The sequence below is a fragment of the Vanellus vanellus genome, assembly GCF_965231255.1.
Source record: "Vanellus vanellus genome assembly, chromosome: 17".
NCBI classification, from domain to species: Eukaryota; Metazoa; Chordata; class Aves; order Charadriiformes; family Charadriidae; genus Vanellus; species Vanellus vanellus.
The window spans coordinates 1,753,824-1,779,927 of NC_138922.1; the positions used below are offsets into that span (position 1 = coordinate 1,753,824).

The following is a 26,104-nucleotide window of genomic DNA, read 5'->3' on the forward strand; positions in this document are numbered from 1 at the left end:
GGTGAGTTTTCCCCTCTGCAGCTGGGTAATGATACACGGCTCAGCGTGGGAGTGGACGTGGAGGTACGTCCTTGCTTATCAAGCTGGGCTATCTTGGATGGCTTCGCTGACGCGAGGCTGATTCATACCTGCTCACAGCTGGGCCCCGAGCTGTCACATACCCATTTTTAGTAATAGATGAGACTATTCCGATTGTCAGAAATCCTGAGTACCTTTCCCTCTCCTTTGTCTGCCTGGGAAATAGGGTTGCTAGCAATGTGGGGAGGGGGGATGTAGAAGCCAGATGTGTACTCACAGCTGCACACAGGCGTATTTGCGTGGCGCTGTAGTGCGTTGCCGGGGGGGTACAGCACATAGGAACTGTTCTTTGTACCTCACACGTACTTGTTTATCAGACAGCCGTTGTGTAACGGGGTGTTATATAGATGAGCGTACGTATGCGCATATATTCATACGCACGCAGAGACAGAAACTTGTGTTATTAATTCCGAGGCAGGCCAAGGAGAGTCGGCTTTGTGTTTTCCAGTATCCCGGAGAGCTGCAGATATCCCTAATACAATCCTTTTTCATTTTGGGGTTTGTTTCTAGTGTGTAGCTCAAAACAGCGTTCGAGGGATTTACAAGCAGTTTAGCCTTAAGCAGTTTGCATGGGGTGCAGATAAAATCAATTATTACTTATGTTTCTCTTATCAGGAGTGAAATGCTCCCAGGGCTCGTGGGAGCCGTTGGTTTGTTCTAGACCAGTGCGTGAGAAGCTCTGCCCAAGCAAAGGACTCTTTTTTTTTTTTTTTTTTTTTTTGTCTTTTTCTCCATCTGGTTTAGGCTCTTCTGCCCCTTCTCAGCCCTGAAGCACTTTGCAGCCCACCTGCACGGGAGGTGGTCCCACCAGGCGCTGGGTGGGCTCCTCTGTCGGAGCGTCCCACGACACACGCTCAGGCAGCTTTAGGAGCGGAACAGCTTTCTTGATTTATTTGTCATATTCCCTTCTAGAAAGAGGGTGCGGGAGGTGTGGCTGGGGGACGGTTCGGGCATACCTCCAGCTGCTCAAGGAACCCCTTGGGGATTTGAGCACAACTTGGTGCATCAGCAGAGCCTCAAGGACTGGGACCAAGGGGGCTGCAGTGTCAGGAAATAAAAATAAAAATATAAAATTCGGTTTTCTTGGCTGCCCTGCTCATTGCTCACCCATAGCACCAGTCATCGGTGCTCAGCCATAAGGGCCCCCTTTGCCTGTTTAAATTCAAACCGGGGCAGAGCCCCAAATAAATTAGCTTAGAGTGTTCTTTGCCTCTGCTCTGTGCCGAGGGTGTGAGTTACGAGCATGTAAAACAGCGTGGCACATCGCCGCTCCGCGCTGGCTCCTGGTGCCCAGCGCTGCGTGGGGGCTGTGCCCGGGTGCCAGCGTGGGCGCCCGCGATGTGGTGGAGCTCGGCCAGCCCTGCCCACGGGGCACATCATCTCTGGAGAAGGGTTTTCCTTAAAATTATGTTGTTAATTTCTCCTTCTTCTTTTTTCTTTTTTTTTTTTTTTTTTTCACATGCAGCGCCTCAATGAGAACCTGGGGAAGCTCACAGCCAAGTTTGAGAAGGCCACTTCAGACAAACTCAAATGTCAGCAAGAAGCTGAAGCTACAGCCTGTACCATCGCTCTCGCAAACCGGCTGGTGAGTGTCAGCAGATGCGACTCCAATGGCATGAATGGGAGGTATCAGGTGCCGCTGAGATGCGAACTGTGTGCGCACAGTATGTTACATCCTCTTAATTTTTTTTGGAATACATTTCCTGCACTGCAGGAAGTTTCCGTAATGAAAATGATTTTGCATTGGCTGTTTTCATACATCAGGGTAGGCACGGCTCATATTTAAAAAGAACTGCTCTTCTCTCTTCGTAGCTCTCATCTCCTTTTAGTTGCTTAAATGTGTGATCGAATACTGATGCGCCAAAACTATATGACTCAAAAATTGTATTGTAAAAGAAAAGCAGGAATGTGCCAGTGGCTTTGCAGGTTTTGAAGCGTCAAAAAGTTAATGGCGAAAAGCTCTAAAGAAAGCAGTGCGTGTCCCCATTATCAGTCCATCGGTACGCATCGCGGTCTCTTGTATCTATAAAATATGCAGCCTCCTAGTCCTCTGTGGGGCAATGCCCTTGTCACAGCTTCACAGATAACAGACGGAGAGATAACGGCCGCTGTTCACGCGGTCCCGTCAGCGGGAGCCCCAGCTCACATCCAGTGCTGTGGTTGCCCTTAACGCTTTGTATTTTGGCTTCTGCGCTGGCTGTTAGCTCGGGGAGAGGCAGTTCTCCCTGCAAGCAGGGAAGCAGGGCTGCAGGAGAGCGTCCCGTGCATGAGCCCTGTGCTGGCAGGCGGTGGGGTTGGAGCTGGTTCTAGCAGCTGGCTCTGCTGCCTCAAGCTTACCCTCGAGCACACAAAGGCAGCATTGATGTCGTCTTGGTGCCCCAATTTGATTATGCTTTTGAGACATCTGACTCACTGGAGCTGCAGGGAAGATGCGAGTATACATACAGACTTAGAACCATAAAATCGTAGAGTTGTTATGGTTGGAAGAGACCTTAAAGATCATCAGGTCCAACCGTTAACGCAGCACTGCCGAACCCACCACTAACCCGTGCCCCTCAGCATGTCTGCCCATCTTTTAAATACCTGCAGGGATGGCGACTCCACCACTGCCCTGAGCAGCCTGTTCCAACTCTTGATAACCCTTTTGGTGAAGGAATTTTTCCTAATCTCCAACATAAACCTCCCCTGGTGTAACTTGAGGCCGTTTCCTCTTGTCCTATCTTTGTCCTCTTGTCCTATCTTGTCCTATTTATTGTTCTTGGGAGAAGAGACTGACCCCCACTCGCTACCCCCTCCTTTCAGGGAGCTGTAGAGAGTGAGAAGGTCTCCCTTCAGCCTCCTTTTCTCTGGGCACAGACGTAGGCAGTGAACTCGCACACTGCTTCTGCTCCAGCTCTTGGTGTGCGAAGTCCCCGCCGTGCCGGTTTGGGTGTAGGATGTGCGTGAAGCTTGGCACATTGCTTCTGCCTGAGACCTGGCAAAACTCACTGACACGTGGCCCTTTCTTTATGGCCACACAGCCTAATTTTGCAGCAGCACTGAAAGAAAGGCTGCTGTGAATCACAAAATCACAGAATAGTTGGGGTCGGAAGGGACCTCTGGAGCTCCCCCAGTCCCACCCCCCACCAGAGCAGGGACACCTCCAGCAGTGGCACAGGACACGTCCAGGCGGGTTTGGAATGGCTCCAGAGGGGGAGACTCCCCCCCTCTCTGGGCAGCTGTGCCAGTGCTCTGCCGCCCGCACAGGAGAGAAGTCCCTCCTCAGGTTGAGATGGAACTTCCTATGTTCAAGTTTGTACCTGTTCCCTCTTGTTCTGTCACTGGGCACCACTGGAAAGAGTCTGACCCCATCCTCTTGCCACCCGCCCTTTAGATATTTATAGGCATTGATGAGATCCCCTCTCAGCCTTCTCTTCTCCAGGCGGAACAGCCCTGGGGCTCTCAACCGCTCCTCAACAGAGAGATGCTCCAAGTTCCCTGAGCATCTTCATAGCCTCCACTGGACTCCCTCCAGTAGTTCCCTGTCCTTCTTGACCTGGGGAACCCAGATCTGGACACCATACTGTGGATGTGGCCTCACCAGGGCAGAGTAAAGGGGGAGGATGACCTCCCTCAACCTGCTGGCCAGGTTCTTTGCAATGCGCCCCGGGAGACCATTGGCCTTCTTGGCCAATGTGCTGCCCTTCTTCCCAGCAGCAGCGGAGATGTGTTCCAGTCACTCATTCCAAGAGGTTGCACCTGTATCCTCAGGAGAGTGTCCTGCCCGGTCTGTGCAGGGATGGAAGTCAGTCTCACTCTGTCTCGCTGAAGCTGCTTCTGCTGGTGGGGCTGGTGGCAGCTAAGTCAGAATACAAGGGTATTTCTAGAAGTGATGCTGGATGCAGGTTCCTCTGCTTGTTTTACCGGCTCCTGGCGGTGTGGGGCTGTAATCTGTCTGCAAAGTGTCTATTTGTATCTATCCCAATATAGCATGCGGTGATAAAGATAAGGAGATAGCCAAATTGTTAAGCTTTTTCTGTTGGACAGGGAGAGTTGTGCTCCATTCTCCATTTCATACGCTCAAACCTTCTTAGGTGACCTTCAGCAAATTGCTTTCACCTAGGTTTTCAGAGCCGCTTAGATTTCAGTGAGTTTTTGTGGGCGTGCGAAAAAGGTGGCATTTAGCGGGGCATCGAAGGGCTCCCGAGAACTGCACGGTTCACCTGCTGCATGGGAAACTTCTCCAAAAATAACCCTTTCCTCTCCAATCCCTACGTGCCTCCTTTGGAGAGCAGGAGCGCGGCACCGCTGTGGCGCAGGGGCTGCTCCGCAGACAAATGCAGTTGGGACTGTGACGTACTCGGGTAGAAGTAGCGAGAGACAAAGAGTGGGTAAGTCCCTTCCTGTCCTGATTTAGATGTCTCTTATCAACCAGCGACGGAGTTTGATGCTTTCAAGTTCTTCAGGTTAAGCCTCACTGAATGCTTCCAAAACCTGTAATTAAGACTGGAAAGTCGCTTTTTCATTTAAAAGAGCTGATTTTCTTTCTGGGGAGATTTTGCAGGGTGAATATTTCCCCGTGTCTTTCCTAAGAAAATGCTGTTTTAAATGTGGTGTGGGGGTAGATTGTGGCTCACGAACTACTCAGGAACCACAAATTACAAGAAAAGATGTTTCATGAAAAAGAAACATAGAAATGATGGTTTCAGTTCTTTTCATGTAAATATATGTGTGTGTGTAAGCGTATGCTTTACACTGAATACAGCTTAATTTCACCTCAGTTAGCACCACTGTAACAAACAAAACATGGTTTCTTAAAGATGCGTGCTTAGCATGTGAATTCTTGGCTTAAAACGTGGATCTTCATTCAGGTATAACTGTCATATTCTGATGAGTAAAAGTGGAATTTTGGTTTGGGTTTGGTTGTTTTTTGGCTTGGCTGTATGAACAGAATTGTCCCTGTAAAACAAAACGAGCAAATATTTTAACAAGATAGATTGTCACTGGTGATGTATGTTCCTTTTAAGTTTAATAATTTCCTTTATAATTAATTCTTTTCATTCTGAAATCAAGATAAGAATCAAGTTTTAGAAAAATTTTCTTTGGTTGCACTTGCGGTTTTTGTGATGATGTATGGTCGGTCCTTCGCTCTATAGCACTGAGTTTGTGTCACAGGTGGTGTAATCTCAGCGAAGCAACAGGAATATATTTGCTTTTAAGCGCGTTCTTTACCTTTCTCGTTAACTGGGGCTGCTCACAGGCTCAGGGGCAGCACCTGCTTAAAAACTGCTTGTTCACGTCCTTTGCTGGTGCGGGGCTCTATCCCTCACTGCTAAATGCCTCAGCATGTTTTTCATGGTTTAAGCACAGTCTCGATGATTTATTTTTTTATAGGAATGCAGCTGCCTCGGCTTCAAAGCCTCCCCATTCCTTTCCCCTTGAAATGCTTTGGGTGCACCGGTGACCGGTTTTGGAAAGAAACCTTTTCCTGTCCAGGCTTCAGGAGAACCACAGCAGCAAACTTGGAAATCCTGAAACCGTTAAAGCAATTAGGAAGCGGTTATGCACAAACTGCTTTTCCCATCACGCTCTTATTTGGCGGTGTGTGCGTGGGAGAAACCACCCGCGGCTCTGCCCACTCACCACTGGGTGACATTGGCCAATCCCGAAGTTAATCCAGTATCTTATATGTACTTAAAGTGAGAAAATTTAGGTGACGGTGTTTCAGGTCTCTCACTGAAGCAAATGGAAAATAGTAAAAGGGAGAGTGACAAGTGGTGTTCCTCAGGGGTCAGTACTGGGACCAGTGCTGTTTAACATCTTTGTTGGTGACATGGACATTGGGATGGAGTGCACACTCAGCAAGTCTGCCGATGACACCAAGCTGTGTGGTGCGGTCAACACGCTGGAGGGGAGGGATGCCATCCAGAGGGACCTGGACAAGCTGGAGAGGTGGGCCTGTGTGAGCCTTATGAAGTTCAACCAGGCCAAGTGCAGGGTCCTGCATGTGGGTTGCCACAATCCCAAGCACAAACCCAGGCTGAGCAGAGAATGGCTGGAGAGCAGCCCTGAGGAGAAGGACTTGGGGGGGTTGGTGGATGAGAAGCTCAACATGAGCCAGCAGTGTGCGCTGGCAGCCCAGAAAGCCCCCGGCACCCCGGGCTGCATCCCCCCAGCGTGGCCAGCAGGGCGAGGGGGGGATTGTGCCCCTCTGCTGCGCTCTGCTCTGGAGAGACCCCCCCCCCAGTGCTGCCTCCAGCTCGGGGGGTCCCCACAGCAGAAGGCCCCGGAGCTGTTGGAGCAGGGCCAGAGGAGGCCCCAGAGATGCTGGGAGGGCTGGAGCCCCTCTGCTGGGAGGACAGGCTGGGAGAGGTGGGGGTGTTCAGCCTGGAGAAGAGAAGGCTCTGTGGAGACCTCAGAGCCCCTTCCAGTGGCTAAAGGGACTCCAGGAGAGCTGGGGGGGGACTCTGGATCAGGGAGAGGAGTGATAGGACGAGGGGGAATGGTTTGACAGTGAAAGAGGGGCGATTGAGATGAGATCTGAGGAAGAAATGTTTCCTTGTGCGGGCGGTGAGCCCCTGGCGCAGGTTGCCCAAAGAAGCTGTGGCTGCCCCATCCCTGGAGGTGTTCAAGGCCAGGTTGGACGGGGCTTGGAGCAACCTGGGCTGGTGGGAGGTGTCCCTGCCAAGGGCAGGGGGTGGAACGAGATGGCCTTTAAGGTCCCTTCCAACCCAAACCATTCTCTGGTTCTATGAAAAGGAGGACAGGTTAGTGTGCAGCCTGATCCGCGCATCAAGAGAACTTGGTTGAGGACGGTGGTTTGATTTTGGGGGACATAAAAAGGACATTGCTAGGGTTTAGGCTTTCTACTTGGAATACGATTGTTATGTTTCAGCCCTGCCAGTCCTTGCTGAGGTTTATAGGCCATTTTCATTTAGATTGAGTTTGGACGCCTGCTCAAGTATAGTGCATTGCCGTAGCAATGACTGTGATTAGTCACATCCTTCCGTGCTCGTGGAGGCGATGCCCAAGGGAGGCCGGGGAGCGGTTTTGCTCTGCCTTTGAAAGCATGGAGAGGGTCCCTAAGCGGTGTCTGTCCATGTGCGTAGATGAGACGGGTTTTCTCCATAGTCTGCCAGTGTTGTCTTATTCTACTTCTTGGCTGCTGCCAGGACGTGCTCTCCCCCAGGCTGAAACCCCCTCTGCTTTCATCATTAGAGTAAAAGCAGAGCCCGGTGGAAGCAAATCTCTGTTCCTGCATCTAGGGTCACACGAAACAGAAGCAGCATACAACTGGCACAGCCTTTGCGGCGGTGAGGAAGATGAGCGCTGGGCAATGCCCTGGATTCCACTAGAAAAAAAGCAGTGTGTTTTTTTATTGATCTCTAGCTGGGAAATATCATTGGCCTCACTTGCAGTGGGGAAATTTTTCAGTCTGTCAGTCAGAAGCGTTGGTAGAAGGTAAGAGGCTGAGAGCCTGTGGAAGCCAGTGTCAGCCCTGGGCTGCCGTAAGGCAAAGAAGGATGGAGTGGGGCCGTTTGCATTCTGGTTTTGTCTATGTCTTGCTGAGAGATGAGTGGACACGTACACACAAACACACAAAACACTGTTGAGAGTCTCCTGTGGTTCCAAACAATGTACAATCTAAAAAAGAGAGGAATGGCAAGCAAGGGAAGAAACCCAGATATCTGTCCCGTCCGGTGTCTGCTGTTGCTGCGTCTCCAAAGGCAAAGATTGGGAAAGAGAATTGAGTGGTGCTGGGAGCTCTCTGAATGCTGCAAATAGGCTCATCAATGACCTTTCTGCTGCTCCCTGCCTCCCAGCCCTCCCAGCCCTACCCAGCTGTGTCAGAAAAACACCAGAAAACATGGAAAAACATAGGAGCCCCCCTAGTAGCACCCGCAGAGTCCCTCCATGGCTGTTGTCTTGGGACCGGAGCGTGGATGGAGGGACTGTCCCCTTCAGCTTTCCAGCCTGGGGCTCAGGGCAGTGATTAGTTGGCTGGAAGGGTTTCATCTCTTCCTGCCTCACTGAGGGGTCCAACTTCCCACTTGCATGGAGCTTTCTGCAACGCAGCCAGAAACGCGTTGCGTGGACAGTTGCAGGCGTGTGCCGTCCTGCTCCCGGTGTCAGCTGAGCCTCGGGACCTGCAGGCAGCGTTAGCCACTGATGAGCAGAGTCATCCGGACTAAATCCAGCCGCTCTCTCATTTCACATGGGAGATGAGCTCAGGCTGTCGGCTCAAACTGGTGTCTGGAACCCAAATCCCTGAATTAACCCCCCTTGGGCTCCCATTCGGAGCTTTAATGGGAGAGACTGTGGCTTTTGGCAGTCCAGTTGCAGAGAGAGGAGGGGAACTCCAGCTTGTCGTGCTGCCAAGGGGCTGCAGCACCCGGCGATGTGCAATTACCAGGGGTGTCTGCGTACTGTGGATCATATGGAAAACCGTGGAAGAGTTGTATGATTAGTATCAGGGATGGGTTAAAAGTCTGGGCAAGACCAGGGTTATTTCATAGAATCAGAGAATGGTTTGGGGTGGAAGGGACCTTGAAGATCATCCAGTGCCCCCCCCTGCCCTGGGCAGGGCCACCTCCCCCCAGCCCAGGTTGCTCCCAGCCCCGTCCAACCTGGCCTTGAACACCTCCAGGGATGGGGCAGCCACAGCTTCTTTGGGCAACCTGCGCCAGTGCCTCATCACCCTTAAAGTGAAAAATTTCTTCTTAATATCTAATCTAAATCTCCCCTCTTCCAGTTTGAAGCCGTCACCCCTCCTCCTATCACCATTTGTACTGGAGGAAATTATAGGAGTTCAATGCAACTTGTTGGGAGGAGAAAAGCACTCGGTCCCTGGGAAATCGGCTGTCTCTGCCTGCAGCTGGGATACGAGCGGCAGCGTTTGTTCTGTGGCTTAATAGCGAATCCATTCACTTTGAGTAGTTTTTATTTAGAGGTGAGATCTTACCACGCTTGCCATGAGATGGAGAGAAATGCTGGAGGAGCAGGGACGCCATGTCCCAGGCCGTGTTGTTCACATCTCCTCCCTACCCCACGGCCTGGGAATAACTTGAATTGAGTCCCCGTGGGGTTTCTCGGCGCACTGTGCATCTTGGCTGGTCACGGGCCAGAGCTGCTGCTGTGAGGAGCTGCGAGCAGGCGTCAGGCCAGGGGAGAGCTGACACGGCTGTGACAGCCGACGAGAACAAGTGATGTCCGTGCCAGTGCCATGAGCTGGTTTTAAAGGCCTGGTTAGAGAGTACACAGCTTGCTACTGCTGCTGTCAGAAATGGATCACTTTTGCAGTGTGAACTACCTGCATCCCAACTTACTGTCTTCTGCATCGTCTCTGGCTGTGATCTAGGCGTAGGTCCTGACAGCCCTTCCTGATGTGCAATTTATTTGACATCCCAGATGGGTCACCTGTGTGGCTGTGGGCAGGTGTAAGTTCCCAGAGTGTGGAATAAACACATTTGAGGCTGTACGAAGACTACACGGAACTGAACACAGACAGCGTTGCTTTGGGTTGACGAATGAACCAGGGGGATGGAGGCAAGCTGAACTTTTACAGTGCCTTAATTTTAGTTTGGCATCTCGTGAGCTCCAGACAATCTCAGGAAGATGCTTCAGGATCCAAGGGACAGGAACCAGGGAATGTCAGTGCACCAGAAGAGGGAGGATGGCTGATGGGTGGCATTTGTGAGTGAGTATGCGCTAATGTAGCAGATGAAATTTAGCGATGACAAATGCAAAATAATGCACGCAAGGAAAACGAACTGTAATCACGCATTTACATTGATAGGTCCTAATTGCACTATTATCACTCACAGAAGAGCTCTTGGAGTCGTTGCAGAGAGTTCTCAGAACCAGCAGCGCGGTACTCGACTGGAAGAAGAAAGGCAAATTGAGTATTACGAATGGGGAGGAAAAAATCAGGAAGCAGAAGTTAAACAATCATCCAGTATCAATCCAGATCTGTGGTGTGCCTACGTCTCGCATGCTGAGCACAGCCGGGTTACCCCATCTCAGAAGGCTGTAGGCAACCTAGAAGAGGTACAAAGACGTATGCAACAGCTTCCATATATGAAGAGAGGAAATAGATGAGGACTCTTCATTTTGGAAAAGAGATGGTGTAGGGATAGGCGTGACAGAAGCCTGTAAATAATGAATAATATTCAAAAGATGAATAGGGAATGATTGTTCACTATTCCTCATTATCAAAGAGCTAAAGGTAATCAAATGAGATGGCTTGTAATTTGCTACTTGTTAAATAAAAAGAATTCCAATGACTTCTAGGATCTGGGGTGGAAGAGACCTGAGATTTCTTTAAGATACTAAAACTGGCAGTAGCGCGTGACCCAAGCAAAGGAGAAGAAAAGACACACTGGACCTGAGTGGAGTAAAAAAATATCACCTTACTTAATTAGGATTATGTAGAGAGTCTGCAAATATTGTGAAAATCAGATCAATCAAGACTTCTTGGTCTTAGAGGGAGTGGTATGAGACTTGACCCAAGAAGGCAGGAAGAGGGACCTGTAGGTAGTTCATCTATAACAGCTACAAAGGAAAGATGGAGGAAGGGGACTTCTGTGCACTGTTACTGCAGTTGAGATTAAGGGTAATTTAGGTATGATCCTTAAAAATAACCAATACCTTAAAAGAAGTGCTTTGCTTCTTTTTCAACAAGTAGGATCACGTAAGAACAGATATGTGGGCTCAGGCCAGCCTCTGTAAAGGTTCAGCTGGCCTCCAGCACACGTCCGGACCAGAGGAGGAACGGGGCAGGTGTATCTCACACTGCCGGATCCCTCCGCTGCGGTGAATCTGGGTGTGCCTGATCAGACAGACCTCTAAGACTGAGAACATAAAAATGAGAATTCCCACAAATGAAGAGGAAGCACTACTGTGGTTGAAATAACTGGATGGTGCGAATGTGGGAACCGTAGGGATGAGGTGAAATTCAGTGATGCACAATGCAGACATGTAACTATGGATTTATAACAGATTATTTGTCTCTAAACCAGGAGCACATTGACGGTAACCAGTGAGGAGCACTGGAATCTATTTGTTCAGGCTTTGCCCTATGTGTGGTGTAGCCCAAAGAGAGGCAGGTGTGGTCCTAAGCGTACCGAGAGTGGGTCTTCTAGCGAGGCCAAGGGAACATCAGCATGTGCAGGGGTGCACAGAAGGCACTGGGGAAACCTTCTCTGCGGCATTGTGAGTAGGATGATGGTGGTTCATGTTCATGAACGAGTGACTCAGGTGGAACAGGTTTGGGGACAGCTCCGAGGTTGGATGGGGCAAAGAAAATCTGCGGCCTCTCTGCTCCTGGCAGGAGTCGGACTGCCCAAAAAGCAGTTTTCGCTGATTCGAAGGGGCGGATTTGTTAAGGCAGAAAGGCCATCAGAGCTATTATTGCGGGTGTCTGTGAGTTCTCTTGTTCATCAGAATAATCATAAACGATCTGGATGAGACAGTGTGTAATCAGGTCACGCAGTTTCTCAATAATAGGAATACAGTAATGATCGAGACTGTCCATAAAGAATTGTAAAAATGATACCAAGTGATGGAGGTATGAAATGCCAGGGAGATAAATGTAAAGTAATGTATATTGGAAAAATTAGTTTTTACTTTAGGTGCCCTGTAAGTGATGCTAAGCTGGTTATTATCATTCAGGAATGAAATGATGGAGTTCTGTGAGTATGTGAGCTCTGTGCTCCCAGGGGCAAAAAAACCCAACCCTCAACAAACCAAAACCCCAAACCGAAATTCAGTATTAGGGTTTATTAGGAAAAGAAGAGAGAACAAACCAGAGAAAAATCACAATCTCGCTGTATAAATACATTCTAAATAAATCTTGAATGTGCAGCTGTACCTCCGCCTCCTCTGCTGTACCTCAAAGGATGCAGCAGAATGGGAAATGGTGCAGGGAAGGTAATGATAAAAGGAAACCGGATAATAAAGATTACATCATTCAGTAAAGATAAAGATTGCAAGGACAATGAAAAGGCTGCTTCTGTGTGCGGAATTGTTGAATAGGCTAAAGCTCTTCAACCTCAAAAGGAGACAGCAGAGGGGGTATCAAGGGCTTGAAATCTTGAGTGGTGTGGAGAAGGTGACACGAGCGTGATTGTTCGCTGCTTTTCCACTGTGCAAACAGGTTTTAGCGATTGCAAAGGTCAGGCAGCACAGAAAAGGATTGGCTTTTTTTACAGAAAGCATAGCTAAAGCTAAACTGGGTATCTCCCGGCCACAGGATGCTGTAGATGCCAAAAGGTTGGTTGGTGTCCATGGCACCTTAGACTCAGTCATGAAGGAAAAAATCATCAGTGGCTCTTCACAAAGACATAAGCTCTGTTTCAGAAGGTCCATAAACCCCCAGTGGTGGGAAGCTGGGAGATTGTGTCAGGAGCTATTACCTGGTGCTCATTTCTATGGTCTTCCCAAGTCACCTGCTAAGGGCTGCTGTCACCAGACAAGATGCCAAAGGAGGTGGACCTTGGGTCTGGCCCGGTAGAGCTGTTCCTGTGGTTGTGGATTTCAGAGGGGAACTAGAGCCACCTCTTTTGCTTAGCCGAGCAGAGCACAGTCCCTAAAAAATACTGGCTGTCTATAAAAGCATCTGGAGGTACATATGGGGGTGAAATGGGCTGAGCTGGAAGACAGTGTCTGTGTGAGAACCCGTGGCATAAACTGGGCGGGAGTAAATTCGTGTTGGAAATTAGGTGTCTCGTAACCCTCAGAAGGCAGCAAGGTTTTGCTAAAAATAGGACTTGGTCAAGTTGGAACGTGTGATGGTGGAATTCATTGAGGATCTGAAGGTGGTGCCTTCCCATCCTGGGGCCCTGCGTGCTGCATACCAGTTTAAGATGGCAAAATAACCCAATTTAGGGGAAGGAGTTATTCAGGGTGTTCATAAGGTTTGTCGTAGTGAGTTCTTTTAGAGCTGGTCCTATTCAACATTTAACGGTGACCTGGAAGAAGGAGATAGTGTCGTATTAGTCACATTTGCCACACGCCACGTCTGGGGAGGTTTGTGAAAGAGAAGGGTATAGAGGAATTTTTAATAAAAATGAGGAATATGAGAAATAACCCTAAACTCATGTGGACGGGATACTGAAGAAGAAAAACAGAAAGTGCTGGTTGGCGCTTGTAACAGAAGCCTGTGAGTAGAGGGGGATCTGTACATTACAGGGGTGTTTCCAGAGCACCTGGACAACAGGAGACTGATTGTGAATTTGACCATAAGCTTTGGCATTCTCGATCTCAAATCCATAAGGCCAACTTAAAACTGTTTTGGGTTTTTCTGGCTTGTGAACCCGGAGGATGCCTTCCATTCACATTCCCAAGCTGTGTTTCTCAGTTAATGGAGCTAAGGTTTTCTCCTTAAAAAAAGAAAGGTGGGGGAGGGTGGTCAGGATATCTTTTGTAATTACAAAACTTCAGGAATGAGGGACCAATGGTATCCTGAAAAGTACCAATGGTCAAAGAAGTCGTCCATGCATGTAGAGATATCTCATTCTAACAAGGAGATGCTGTACCCTCTTCAAAGCTGGTAACTCCCCGGTACAATTGTTTGTGCTTTGGACGCTCGCGAAAAATGTCCATGAGGAAGTGTTTTCTGGACAGACCCTTAAGGAAAAGGAAAATGTCGACCGAACGGGATTGTGATCAAAATCCCATCTACCTGGGGTCGTAATAAATTGTGTGAAATAGCTGAGGGTTGTGGCTGTTGGAGAGGAGTGCTGTGGGCGAGAGAGGGTGTAACGAGGTGTGAATCTGTGGCATTAAGGCAATTAACATCTGATGGGCTGCCTCAGAAATCCTTATGCAGAGATCTTTATGTGAATTCCTGCTGGGGAAGTGATGGATTTTAGACCCTTGACGATTTTAGAGGGGCTGTGGAGCAGACTGCAGGACCAGGCTTTCACTGAATGGGACGGGAGAATTAGCAAAGTAACTGTTGAATATTTCCCATCCCCGAGTTTTAACCTTTAGCAAATGGCAGTTGAGTTCAGGGACAAGGTATGGACACGGACAGATCCTGAGATATTGCTTGAGGAACCACTGTGATGATCAATTTGATTTGGGAATTGTAGGTTGGGGGACTCGCCTCTGAGAACGTGAGATGGGCTGAAGCTGTGAAGGTCTTCAAACAGCAACAGAGCACCTTGTGTGGCGATGTCTTGCTGATCACAGCCTTCGTCTCCTACCTGGGCTACTTCACCAAGAAATACCGTCAAGACCTCCTGGATGGCATCTGGAAGCCATATTTGCACCAGCTGAAGGTAAACCCTGATTCCTCTGAAAAGCTGTTGTTACTGGAATTAACATGGCCATAAATTCTGATGCCCACAGGGGAACCTCCAAGTAAGGGGATTCCCCAAATGAGGGGAGTCCCCGTCGAGTTGGACTGAGGAGCAGGACGTAGCCACGCTTGGTTCACTCCTCTTTGGGGAAGATGTTTTGGTGTCCTTGCTCCATGTGAGTGACCCGATTGCTCCATGCATGGAGGATAATCCCCGACGCAGCGACCCAAGCGTGGAGCCCAGTGCCAGCGCTTGTGCAGTTTAACCAGGAGTGAGGGATGGCCTGGAAGGAGGGAGGTGGTATGGAGAAGGGACGGCTTGGAGCAGGCAAAGCTCACTGCCAGCTCTCCGGTAGGCGGGGAAAAGCTCCAGATGGTTCTTCATGCTGGACACAAGCTCTGTTCACGCTGGCCGTGCCTTTCAGCTGGGTCTTGTTGTCTGGACCAGATGGAGACTGTCGTGCTTCAAACTTGTTTAATAATTCACTAATTTTTGCCAGGTCCTCTCATACATCAGTAATTGCAAGCGCTCGGTCTCCTGCAGGATTTTGCTTTTACACATCAGTACAGTAACTGGATGATGTAAATCCTGGTGGAACACCAAGAAGCTTTTAAATAAGGTCACAACTGGGAAGTGATGCCCAAATCAAAACGCTGAGAAAATCAGCAAGTTACTTAAGATGAGAGAGGAAAAAAAAAATCATTCCGTATTTCTTAATACGAAGCCAAAAATTTAGTTAAGAAGGGCAGTGTTGTTCCAAAGACGGCCTGATGCTGTGTGTAGAGATTTCAGGTAAGTTCCTGTATTCCTAATGGAAAATTAAAGACCCGTTTTGTTCAGATAACTGGCACGGATCGCTTTCTGGTTGTCACACCCAGAAATGGCCTCCCATGTCAGAGAAGCGTTTCTGGAACAGCTCATGCTGTTTTGCAACACAACAGCGCCTTACGAGGCTGTGAATGATGTTCTCCCAAGCTGTCGTCTCGGAGAGCTCGTACGTGGCAGAGCGTGATCCGAACCTGCGTGGCTGAGCTGTGGTTCGCGGTGCTCAGGGCTCGGAAGGCAGAAATGTTCGGGATGCTCGTTTAATTTGCGTTCATTCACGACAGGATTGGGAAGCGCTTAATAGCAGATCAACACTGTCGTGTAGAATGGGAAAACACTGATAAATGTGACTTAGCGGTTTTTAATTAAGCTAACTTTTCCTGAAGTATTTTCCTTGCGCGTCTCTGGTGTAGGTCACAAATCACACGTGCTGGTTCCTGCCGACACGCTAGGAAGGATTTCTCCTTTCCACGCAGGTGCCGATCCCTGTAACTCCCTCCCTCGATCCTCTGACCATGCTGACAGACGATGCTGACGTAGCGGCTTGGCAGAACGAGGGCCTGCCGGCCGATCGAATGTCCACCGAAAACGCCACCATCCTCACCAACTGCGAGCGCTGGCCCCTCCTGGTGGATCCCCAGCTGCAGGGTATCAAGTGGATCAAAACGAAGTATGGCGAAGACCTCCGAGTGATCCGAATTGGGCAGAAGGGGTAAACATCAGCCTTATCGCATAATAATACCTTTTAACAGTTTTCTGCCTGTCGTACTTGATGAGCAGCGTATATTTAACTGCAGCCATCTGAGCCCATTACATTGAGGAGAACCCTCGAATGTATTTGCGTGTTAGCTGCTTATTCATTACCAAAATGATAGAGATTTCTCATTAAATAGAGGGTCTGTTTAGTGCTTGGCTCAGTTACCATAGAAACTCCTCTGAAACTGAGAATGGAGAGCGCTACGTGCTGGAGGCTTGAGCTACGAGTAGGACTTACGGCACCCTCCATCGGCTCCTCTTGTGTGTCATGTCCTGACTCAGTTTCCCCCAGGGGGGTGAGTAGGGCTTCCCACGTCTTGGAAGAAGAGAAAGGGTCTGGGCACGAAGGGTGAAGCTGCCAGGAGGGTCACCATGCCCTGCAAACCAGCTGGGCTAACTGCTCCCACGCTGGCACCAGTGGGGAGGCTCTCATTGCGCCCCCCTGCGCTGAGCTGCCTAAACCTTTATGGGATCGCTTTTCCACTCTTGGCTCTTATCTCCGGGCAGCGGACAGACCGGTACGCTGCTATCTCAGTTTGCACCCATTTCTGCCCACTAGGGAAGAGTCCCAGCTGGGATGGAGCCGACCCAGAGTCAAATCCCTGCTTGGGTGGGAGCCCCGAGATTGTTGCTTTAATACAGAGCAAAGCGTTGGCGACAGGCGAGAGCGACCCGAGCTCGGTTCTTGCAAATCCATGTAGGTCTGGGGATGTCTTGGGCTTGCCCAGGCTGTTTCACTGGTGCCTCCTCTGCTTTCCTCATAGAACATAATAAGAATTTATTACATTTGATCTCGTGTGGGATTAAAATACAGTTTATTTTCCATTAGAGCAAATTTCTGTTTCCGGGCCAAGCTGGTCACCGTGCCTCGCAGGTATTCAAAGCAGTCTGTGACAGCAGTAAGGATCTCAGAGGAGGCACCTAAATCCAAATGTCCAGGATATCAGAAGAGGAACAGATCCCGTAACATTCATACGCTGCCATTACAGCTTGCTGTGCAGACACAGCATCTCCATTTCCCCTCCCTGCCCGGCCACCGCCCCGGCTGGTGGGGGCTCCAAGAGGGGAGTTCAGCATGTTGCTGCAGTGTCTCAGGGCCGTTGGTCAAAAGCATCGCTCCCTGCCCCAGTACAGTAAATAAGGAGGTGTTCCGTCATCTGGGAAATGGTGCTGCTTTGCTTCCAACTGCTTCAAGAGGTTTAAACCCACACCTTGCTCTGCTTCAGGTGAGGGCCATTTCAGCAGCTTTTGGGGTCAGCTGCTGTCATTCTCTCTGGCTGTTTCTTTGTATAAAACATTCCTGGGCTCAGAAAAATGGGGGCTGCTGGTCAAGGTTGGGGTTTGCATTGTGCCAACGTATTCCTTTAAAGATCAGGCCTAAAGGTCACTCTGAACTTCTTGTCTTAGATCTTTCTACCACCTCTTGAAGTCCCAAACTCTCTAGATTAGATGAGGAACCTAAATTTTAGCTGGTGGAATTAGTTGGAGTGATTCAGTGCAACAGTGTTGGTGTAATGGCACCCAGAGAGCATCCTCACCGCCTGCCCAGCACCCCTGTCTCCTCTTTGCGGAGAAGTTGGGTGAGGTGCAGAGCAGCCCTGAAGAATCATAGAATCATAGAATGGTTTAGGTTGGAAAGGACCTTGAAGATCATCGAGTTCCAACCCCCCTGCCATAGACAGGGACACCTCCCACTAGACCAGGTTGCCCAAGGCCACGTCCAGCCTGGCCTTGAACACCTCCAGGGATGGGGCCTCAACAACCTCTCTGGGAAACCTGTGCCAGTGCCTCACCACCCTCAAAGTAAAGAATTTCTTCCTAATGTTTAATCTAAACCTGTCCTCTTCCAGTTTGAAGCCATTCCCCCTCATCCTATCTCTACATGCCCCAGTAAAAAGTCCTTCCCCAGCTCTCCTGTAGGCCCCCTTTAGGGACTGGAAGGCCGCAATAAGATCTCCCCAGAGCCTCCTCTTCTCCAGGCTGAACAGCCCCAACTCTTTTAGCCTCTCCTCATAGGAGAGGTGCTCCAGCCCTTGGATCATCCTTGTGGCTCTCCTCTGGACGTGCTCCCACAGGTCCATGTCCTTCTTATACTGGGGGCTCCAGAGCTGGATGCAGTACTCCAGGTGGGGTCTCACGAGAGTGGAGTAGAGGGGCAGAATCCCCTCCTTTGACCTGCTGGCCACACTTCTTTTGATGCAGCCCAGGGTACAGTTGGCCTTCTGGGCTGCAATTGCACATTGCTGGCTCATGTTGAGATTCTCATCAATCAGCACCCCCAGGTCCTTCTCCTCAGGGCTACTCTCCAGCTATTCCGCACCGAGCCTGGATTTGTGCTTGGAATTGCCCCAACCCAGGTTTAGGACCTTGCACTTGGCCTTGTTGAACTGCATGAGGTTGGCATGGGCCCACCTCTCCAGCCTGTCCAGGTCCCTCTGGATGGCATCCCTCCCCTCCAGTGTGTCTACCTTGCCAAACATCTTGGTATCATCGGCAAACTTGCTGAGGGTGCACTCGACCCCACTGTCCATGTTGCCGACAAAGATGTTGAACAGTACAGGTCCCAGTACGGACCCCTGAGGAATGCCTGAAGACCCCTGAAGAAGAGAGCGCAAGTGCTTGACCCTGTCTTCCCCGATACAAAGCATCCCAATGCAGAGCGTCCCTGTCCCACCGCCAGGCACTGGGCAGAGGGGCCCAATTCCCTCCTGTCCTAAGCATCACCCTGAGCCCTGGGCAGAACGGAGCAGAAACGGAGCTGAAACCTGCACTTCTGCCATGCTTTTGTGCCAGATTAACTGCGCCAGTGGGGCCTGGAGGAAACAAAGTATTTGCTAAAAAAAACCCTGAGCTGTCCCATGTCTGTTCACTGATGCTCCTACTCTCTTCTTGGGAAAGAAGAAAAAATTATTGTTGCTTGTCCTTCGGAGGTCTGAGACCCGATTCTCTCTGTTGAACAGCCCAGACTCTGCCGCTGCCACTTTCTGCACTGTATGTTGGCACCATCTTACCCCTCTTTCGCAACTGCTGGTACGTGCGTGTAGCTGCCATCGCGGCGTGGAGCGCCCCTCGGTCCCCCTCGCATCCCTCACGCCCAACCTTGCTGCGGCGGGTACCAATGCTGTCTCCCACAGGTATTTGGACACGATGGAACGAGCCCTGGCTGCAGGAGAACTGGTGTTGATTGAAAACCTGGAGGAATCCGTGGATCCAGTTTTGGGGCCGTTACTGGGGCGAGAAACAATCAAGAAAGGAAGGTGAGCTTTGGGGAGACAGTGGCACGCGGGAGTGGGTTCTTGGTGCTGTCACGCTTTCTGCTCCTGAGCTGGGATTGTGGGTGTTCATCCTCAGCAGCACTAACATCCTGCCCTCAGAAGCGAGGACGTTTTAAATCAGGCAATCACAGGCAATTCAGCCATAGGATGGCTTTGAAATAAACCTAGATTTTTCATTTTGTTGGGCAGTGTCGTTCAAACCTCATGTAAAAGAGCGCCCTGTAATTCTCCTTTTGTAGCGTGACCTTGGTGTCTCTAATTGGCTATCCTGACACTGAATGATGACCAAAATAGCTATTGCTGTTGTGAAGAAAAAGTAACCTTGGGTTTTAGCAAACACTGCGCACCGCTCAGGGGTACAGCTGCAGGTTTAAGCATTAAGAATATATAAGTGTTTCTTAATGAGATCAAGTTCTTCATGGCAGCTGCTGGTCACCCTCCAGCCGAGAGGGGGGCAGCGAGGGACTTCACTTTTACTTTACATACAGGAAGAAGGAAAAATAAGCACATTTTTAGTGTGTGCTCAAATAACGGCGACCAATCAAACCTGGCGCTCAGCGCTGAACTTGATTCAGGGTCTCTTTTGATGTCGTTTCGCTGGCTCTCGCAGAGTGGAGTCGTCGGCCTTTAGAAGGATGCGCGTTGTTCCGGCTTTTAAAAGTCTCTGCCGCTGGCAGGAGCCTGGCATGGGCTGACCTCTGTGCCTCGCTCTTGGCTTTGAGCAGTAAATAACAAAAAAAAACTGTGAAGCTCTGCCTTTCACATTCCTGAGGTTCTTCGAGCATCCTTTCCTTACTGGCCTAAAATATCCTCGGACGATGTAAGCTGCTGGGAAAAGCTGGAATGTTTGCAGGGGAAAACATCCTGAGAGAGGTGCCTGGTTGTGGGTTCAGGTGCCGGACGGTGGGGAAGGATCATTACAGAGGGAGTGATGGTCCCAGGTGAAGGGGGAGAGAAATGTTCGGAGGTGGAGATGGGGGTACGGCAGAGGTGGGTGACTCCTCAGCCCCCCGCAGTGGAACCGCTCAATCATCCCCTTTTGGGACTGTGTGGGACTCAAAGCTCCCTGTGAGATCACGTGTTTCCTAAGAAAGGGAAAATAAGTCATAAATCAAATAAAAAGTCCGTGGGGTTTGCGTTTTCCAGGGCACGAGCCCAGACCCCGCAGATGCTGGTAGTCCCGGAGCGAGAAGGTTTTTCTTGAAGTCGGGGCTCTTGGCGATATTTCTGGGTGCTGCTGTGAGCTGTGGGTGCTGCTGTGAGTGTTTCACCGCTGTACGAGCAATCGAGGTGGCCAGGAGGACACCTCCAGAGCTGCCGTTTCACTGGAAAGTGTAGTCAAATTCCCACGATAACACCACCGTTCCCCTAACAGTCTCGCCGCGGGCCTGAAAGCGTTTCCAGTTTCTCTTTTCCTCTGGTTTCCGTGGGCTTTGTTAAACTCGGGTCCAAAGTATGTTGATTCCTGGGGTCTCTGTGGGTTTTAGACTTGATGTCCGAAGTGCAAACGGGGACAAAATGGGGTTTTCCTGAGTGGTGTTACCTCCGGGAGCGGCGGGCAGCTGCTTGCCGAACCCACGTCACTGCTCAGGGTCGACCTCATCTCAGCCAACAGAGTCAGCAACTTTAGCTGTGGCTAATTAAAATCTCAACGCTGGGAGGCTTTTCCTGCGCGTAACACCAACTTTAGGGAGAACACAGCCTCCGTGAAAAGCAGAGGAGGGTTCATGGTTGAGCTGGCCCTCCTGCTGCGGGGAACCGTGAGCCTTCTCAAATAGGTTCCAAAATTCAGGGGCAACTCTCTGGGGTTTTTATCCTAAATCAGAACTGATCCAGGCGTGCCCAATTTAAAATACTTTTTGCTTTAATAGTGATCTCTGTGTGAAGAGTGCAAAGTCCCGCACTGGGAGATGCCTCTGGATGGTACCGCCATTTGTCTTTGAGCGAAACGTCCCGGAGGAGACGTGAGCTCATGCTCCTTTTGCTCTAATTGCAGGTGCATTAAGATCGGGGATAAGGAGTGTGACTTCCACCCCGCTTTCCGCCTCATCCTCCACACCAAGCTGGCAAACCCCCATTTCCCGCCCGAGCTGCAGGCGCAGTGCACCCTCATCAACTTCACCGTCACGCGGGACGGCTTGGAGGACCAGCTGCTGGCGGCGGTGGTCAACATGGAGAGGCCGGACCTGGAAGAGCTCAAGGTCAGTAGCTGGGAGTTTACACTGGGAGCAAATAATAAACAATGTAATTTAACAACAACAACAACAGCAAATATTATTATTATTATCATCATCATCATCATCATCATCTTCATCATCTTCATTATCATCATCATCTTCATCATCATCATCATCATCATAATTGTTACTATCATTATCATTATTATCATTATCATTGCAGTTTAAAACAAATAGCATTTCATGTGCAAGGTTGCAGAGATTGCTGAGCTCATCATAAAATCAGGAGAATTCCCATGAATGGCAAACATTGAGGAATTTTTTTCTTCAGGCTTCTGTTTTCTTAGTATTTTGGGAACACTTTCTACTTTTTGGGAACGCTTGCTACTTCGTGTTTTTTCTCCAAAAATTTGGGTAGGAATCTCGTTCTTTCCTACTCCTTGGAAACGGAAACTGAGATTCTCATTGCATCAGGTTTCTCTGGACATCACAGATTTAATTTTGGAGGAAGGATTAATCTCACTTAATTTCAGGCACTGATGGTATAAGATTCCCACTCTATAAGGGTTGTGCGGCTGGTAACGAAATGTTTCTGCTCTGGTTTTTCCTCCCAGTTGTTTGTAACAAGCTGAAATGTTCTCTTTTTTAATAGCTATGGCTTCAGTTTCAAGATAATTTTTAAAAGAAAATCCTTGGTTCTACTGGCGCATTTAACGATGTAACGAATATGTGGAATACTAAATATTTACTGAGAGTAGGAACGAATTTACTGCACGTGTTCAGTCAGGCCAAGGCCGGTTTTGTAATAATCTTTTCGTTTAATGAGGTTCTAAAGTACGTTAGCTGTGCAGCTGTAATGATGCGTTTAGTTTTAACCAGCCTCGTGTGCTAACGAGCCAAAAGAGGGCATCAAAAATACATAATGAAGTGATTTAATGTGTAAGCCGTGGCTGTCTCGCTGGGACCGTGAGAGACCCAAAGCCCCTTGATGGGACCCCCCCCCGGCACGCGCTCAGCTCCGGGTCACAAATGCTGCGAACGGCCCCGTTCCTGCGCGGAGTGTCACCACAGGGGCTTGGGGGGGTGACCGCCATTAGCAGAGTGGTGTCGTTAACTGCTGTTATGTTAAGGACCGCTCCTCTTGGCCTCGGCACCGTCGCTGTTAGCAGTTACCCTCACGATGAGAAAGACAAATTCATTATCACGTGCAGTGTAGAAATCCACAATTAGGCTCTGAAAATTAATAACTCGCAGTCGGCAGCGCGTCCCTCCCATGCTGTAACGGAACTTGGCACTAGAAAACAGTGAAAATTCTGTGAATTAGGAGTGGCATCTTTTGAAAGCCCTGGTCCTTCAGGGCGGGTGTGCTGTGGAAGGAGGTTGAGCTCAGGATCAGGGAAGGTGTCCCCTGGCACCGTCTTTGCCGCCGGCTGGGGGGATGTGGGGCTGCAGGTGCCCTTCAGAAAGCACAAAGCACTTACTGGTTGGGGGGGGGTGTAATTTTCTCTCGGGTGGTGAGATACTGGTGCAGGTTGCCCAGAGAAGCTGTGGCTGCCCCATCCCTGGAGGTGTTCAAGGCCAGGTTGGACGGGGCTGGGAGCAACCTGGGCTGGTGGGAGGTGGCCCTGCCCAGGGCAGGGGGGTTGGAACCGGATGATCTTGAAGGTCCCTTCCAACCCAAACCATTCTCTGATTCTGTGATTCAGTAGGGAAAGTACGCATGAAAGTCCCTGCACGTTTGGGCTGTGGTGGACAGTGTTGAGGTCCTTCAGGAAAGAAGGTGCTGTGCAGGAGTGGATTGAAAATACAGCGATGATTATTTTTTTTTCTCTGGTTTGTGATGTTAAAATAATACAATAAAACCATCAGAAAGGGGAAGGACAGGAAGGTGGCTGCTGTGGCTGTGCTTGTGGCTGGCAGTGAATCCTCCGAAACTGGCCTATAGCTTAGGTGAACTTTTTTGTTTTCATGGAACAAAATTGTGAAGGCTCTCAGAGTAACCTGTTTCCCAGAAGTAGCGCTGTTATATATCGACTGTGAAATAACAGCTAATGAGCTCCACCGCAGAAATAAGAAATGATGACCTTGCTACTGCCGAAAACAATAGCATGATAAAGCTGCAACAGATGTGGGCTGTTGTGGGGAATGCAGCATTGTGTACACTTCTAAGGGTGCGTTTCAGAAATTGCATGGTGATTACAAGCTATTGGAGCAAAAATCACACACATCCTCATTAATAACTCCAGGGCTTACGGTCCGTGGTCTGGAATAATAGCTTGCAAAATGTCATTTTTCGAGGCATGCTATGCTTGAATGACGGGAATGCACAAAATTAGCCATGTTAGTTTTCTGTTTCAAGGCTCGTAAAATATTTACCACCGTGGGCAAACTCCTGTGTGCAATGCCTACAGAACGGGTCTCGAAAACCAGCCATTTAGAGCTGAAATACCAAGAAAAGGCATGCTTCGGTGCACGCTCGGCTGAGTACTTGGGTTGACATTAACATGGAATGAGTGTGTGTGCAGCCAGCACATGAAATTTCAGCCCAAATGTTGGAAGATGATTTATTAATGGGAGAGTCCGTTAACCTGCTTGAAAACCTCTGACAACAGAGCAAACACTCTCGGCTCCCTTCTGTGTTGTGGGAGGGGAAGAGACATGGGGTCACGTTTCCCGTTTCTGGGGCTCTTCCAGACCCCGTAGGTGGTTGGAAGGTGCGGGTATGTTTCCCAAAAACCTGTCTTTGGAGCATTAAATCACTTGGCTTATGTCACTGGATCTGTCATGTGCCAGTTGTCGTGGCCCAGAACTTGTCTCAATTCCCTGTGCCCCACGTCTGCTGCTTCACGGAACCGGCGATCTCTGGCAGGGCTATAAAACACTCTTTGGCAAGTTACTTGGATTTCTTGGTTGTGTCACTTGAATACAGTCTGAGGGTTTAAAACAGTGTGTCACACAGAAGCGTTGTACGTAGCAGGGCTTTAGCTGATTGACTTCATTTGTGTAGAGAATAGTCACCAGGCTTTCGTCTTAGCAGCGTGCGAATCGGATGCAGAGCTTTCCCACCGGATGTTTTCTGTGATAACCCTAAAAATAGGCATTCACAATAGCACCATATAGTGGAATAACGTAATATACCTGAAATCCAGGAAATCTGCCGTTTCCCCGAGCAAACACATAGAATAGGGCAATCACATTTCATGGGAGAAAGCCTATTCTGGAGGATCGGTTCAGAAAGGAGCCAGATGAGAGTCTTTGTTTCCACCATGAACAGCGTTAATGACGGGTATTTCTGCAGAAGAGAGGAAAATGGAACAAGTGTCTGGGGAGAGGGGAGGGGGCCTTTCACAGAAATGGGAAGAATTTGCACTATAATTCAGAAGATCCGCCCTTGAGGCGAGATGGTTGTTACTGGTCTGTATCTGCTTGGCCATCTTTGTGCTGAGTTTGCAAATCCTTCTGCAGGGGCACTTTGTCTTTGCCTGTACGGCTCCTAACACAGTAAGCCACTGGTCCTGGTGAGATCTCGAGGCCAAAATACAAACGGGGGCAACAATCAAGTGAGGCTGTGACGTTGCCCTCTGTCCTGAGATGCGTTGAGCTCGTCTCTGGACCCAAGTGACCTTGCTGCTGTTTTGCCATCAGGCGTTATCCCTGTGATCCTCGTTGCTGGTGTGACTGGTGTTGGTGCATAGTGGCAAGTGCAGAGGTTCCCCAGGAGGGGTGAGAAGCAGCAGGGACTATCCAGGCTGACTTGAGCTCAATAAATAGATATTTCTAAGAAGGAGATGCAGCATATATGTTTCGGGTGGGGGATGAAGGTCTTTTCCTCCTGATCCATTTCTAGCGTTTTAATACATTCCTGGTGAAAGGGCTGATTTCTCCTGTTGCTTTCTGTGCTGTTCAGGGTTTCTCTGAGATGATGGCTTGTTGGATATGGACTGATCCCCAAAGCTCTGCCCGTGTCCAGGAGTTGCAGAGAGGAGGAATAAGCAATACCAGACTATGGCAATTGTCAGTTAGAAGCCTGTTCCCATGTGAAAGTGGTTAATTCTTCCTTTACCGTGTGTTTTGTGGCTAAAACTTTCTGAATTTATTGTTTGCAGTCAGATCTCACAAAGCAACAAAATGGATTCAAAATCACCTTGAAGACGTTAGAGGACAACTTGCTGTCCCGGCTGTCGTCAGCATCTGGGAACTTCCTGGGAGACACTGCGTTGGTGGAGAACTTGGAGATCACTAAGCAGACAGCTGCAGAAATTGAAGAGAAGGTACAAAGACAGTGGTAGCCTAGAGAAAAGCACGTGTGTGACGTTATCTTTAAGGATTTCTAGATGGAGCGTAACTTCTTTACCCTTCTCTGGCCCTTCTGCTGAGTAGAGAATAGAAAGTGGTGTAAATTGAAGTGCTCTCCATTCTGGACAGCTTCAGGCTATTTAGTTCTTTGCAGCTCTCTCTAAGTTGCCTATTTAAGAGCAAGAGAAAACGTCAGCGCCTAATGTAAAAACAATAAAATTTACACACTGTATCAAGGCAGCTTTAAACCGTTCCAGTGTAATCCTGAATATATCACACTTCCTCAATTAAGCTGGATTTTAGTACTGACCGGGGACTGGAATTTGTTGAGTTTGCCATCTTGAGTAAATTTTCAAGAACTTGGGTATTTCATACCTTGCCATTCCTTAGAGTATAAATCAGCGTTTGTATTAGC

General features: G+C 49.3%; 1 protein-coding gene across 1 annotated transcript in view; it reads left to right on the plus strand.

Moving 5' to 3' along the window:
- The window catches only part of DNAH9 (dynein axonemal heavy chain 9), a gene marked incomplete at both ends in the record, with an annotated part of 232,270 nt that overhangs the window by 122,314 nt on the left and 83,852 nt on the right, over positions 1-26,104 (plus strand). Inside the window, 6 exons of the mRNA XM_082492287.1 lie at positions 1,544-1,663; positions 14,151-14,339; positions 15,662-15,897; positions 19,076-19,198; positions 21,213-21,417; positions 25,500-25,664. Of these exons, the coding sequence (XP_082348413.1) occupies positions 1,544-1,663; positions 14,151-14,339; positions 15,662-15,897; positions 19,076-19,198; positions 21,213-21,417; positions 25,500-25,664 (1,038 nt within the window). The remainder of the gene's footprint in view (positions 1-1,543; positions 1,664-14,150; positions 14,340-15,661; positions 15,898-19,075; positions 19,199-21,212; positions 21,418-25,499; positions 25,665-26,104) is intronic.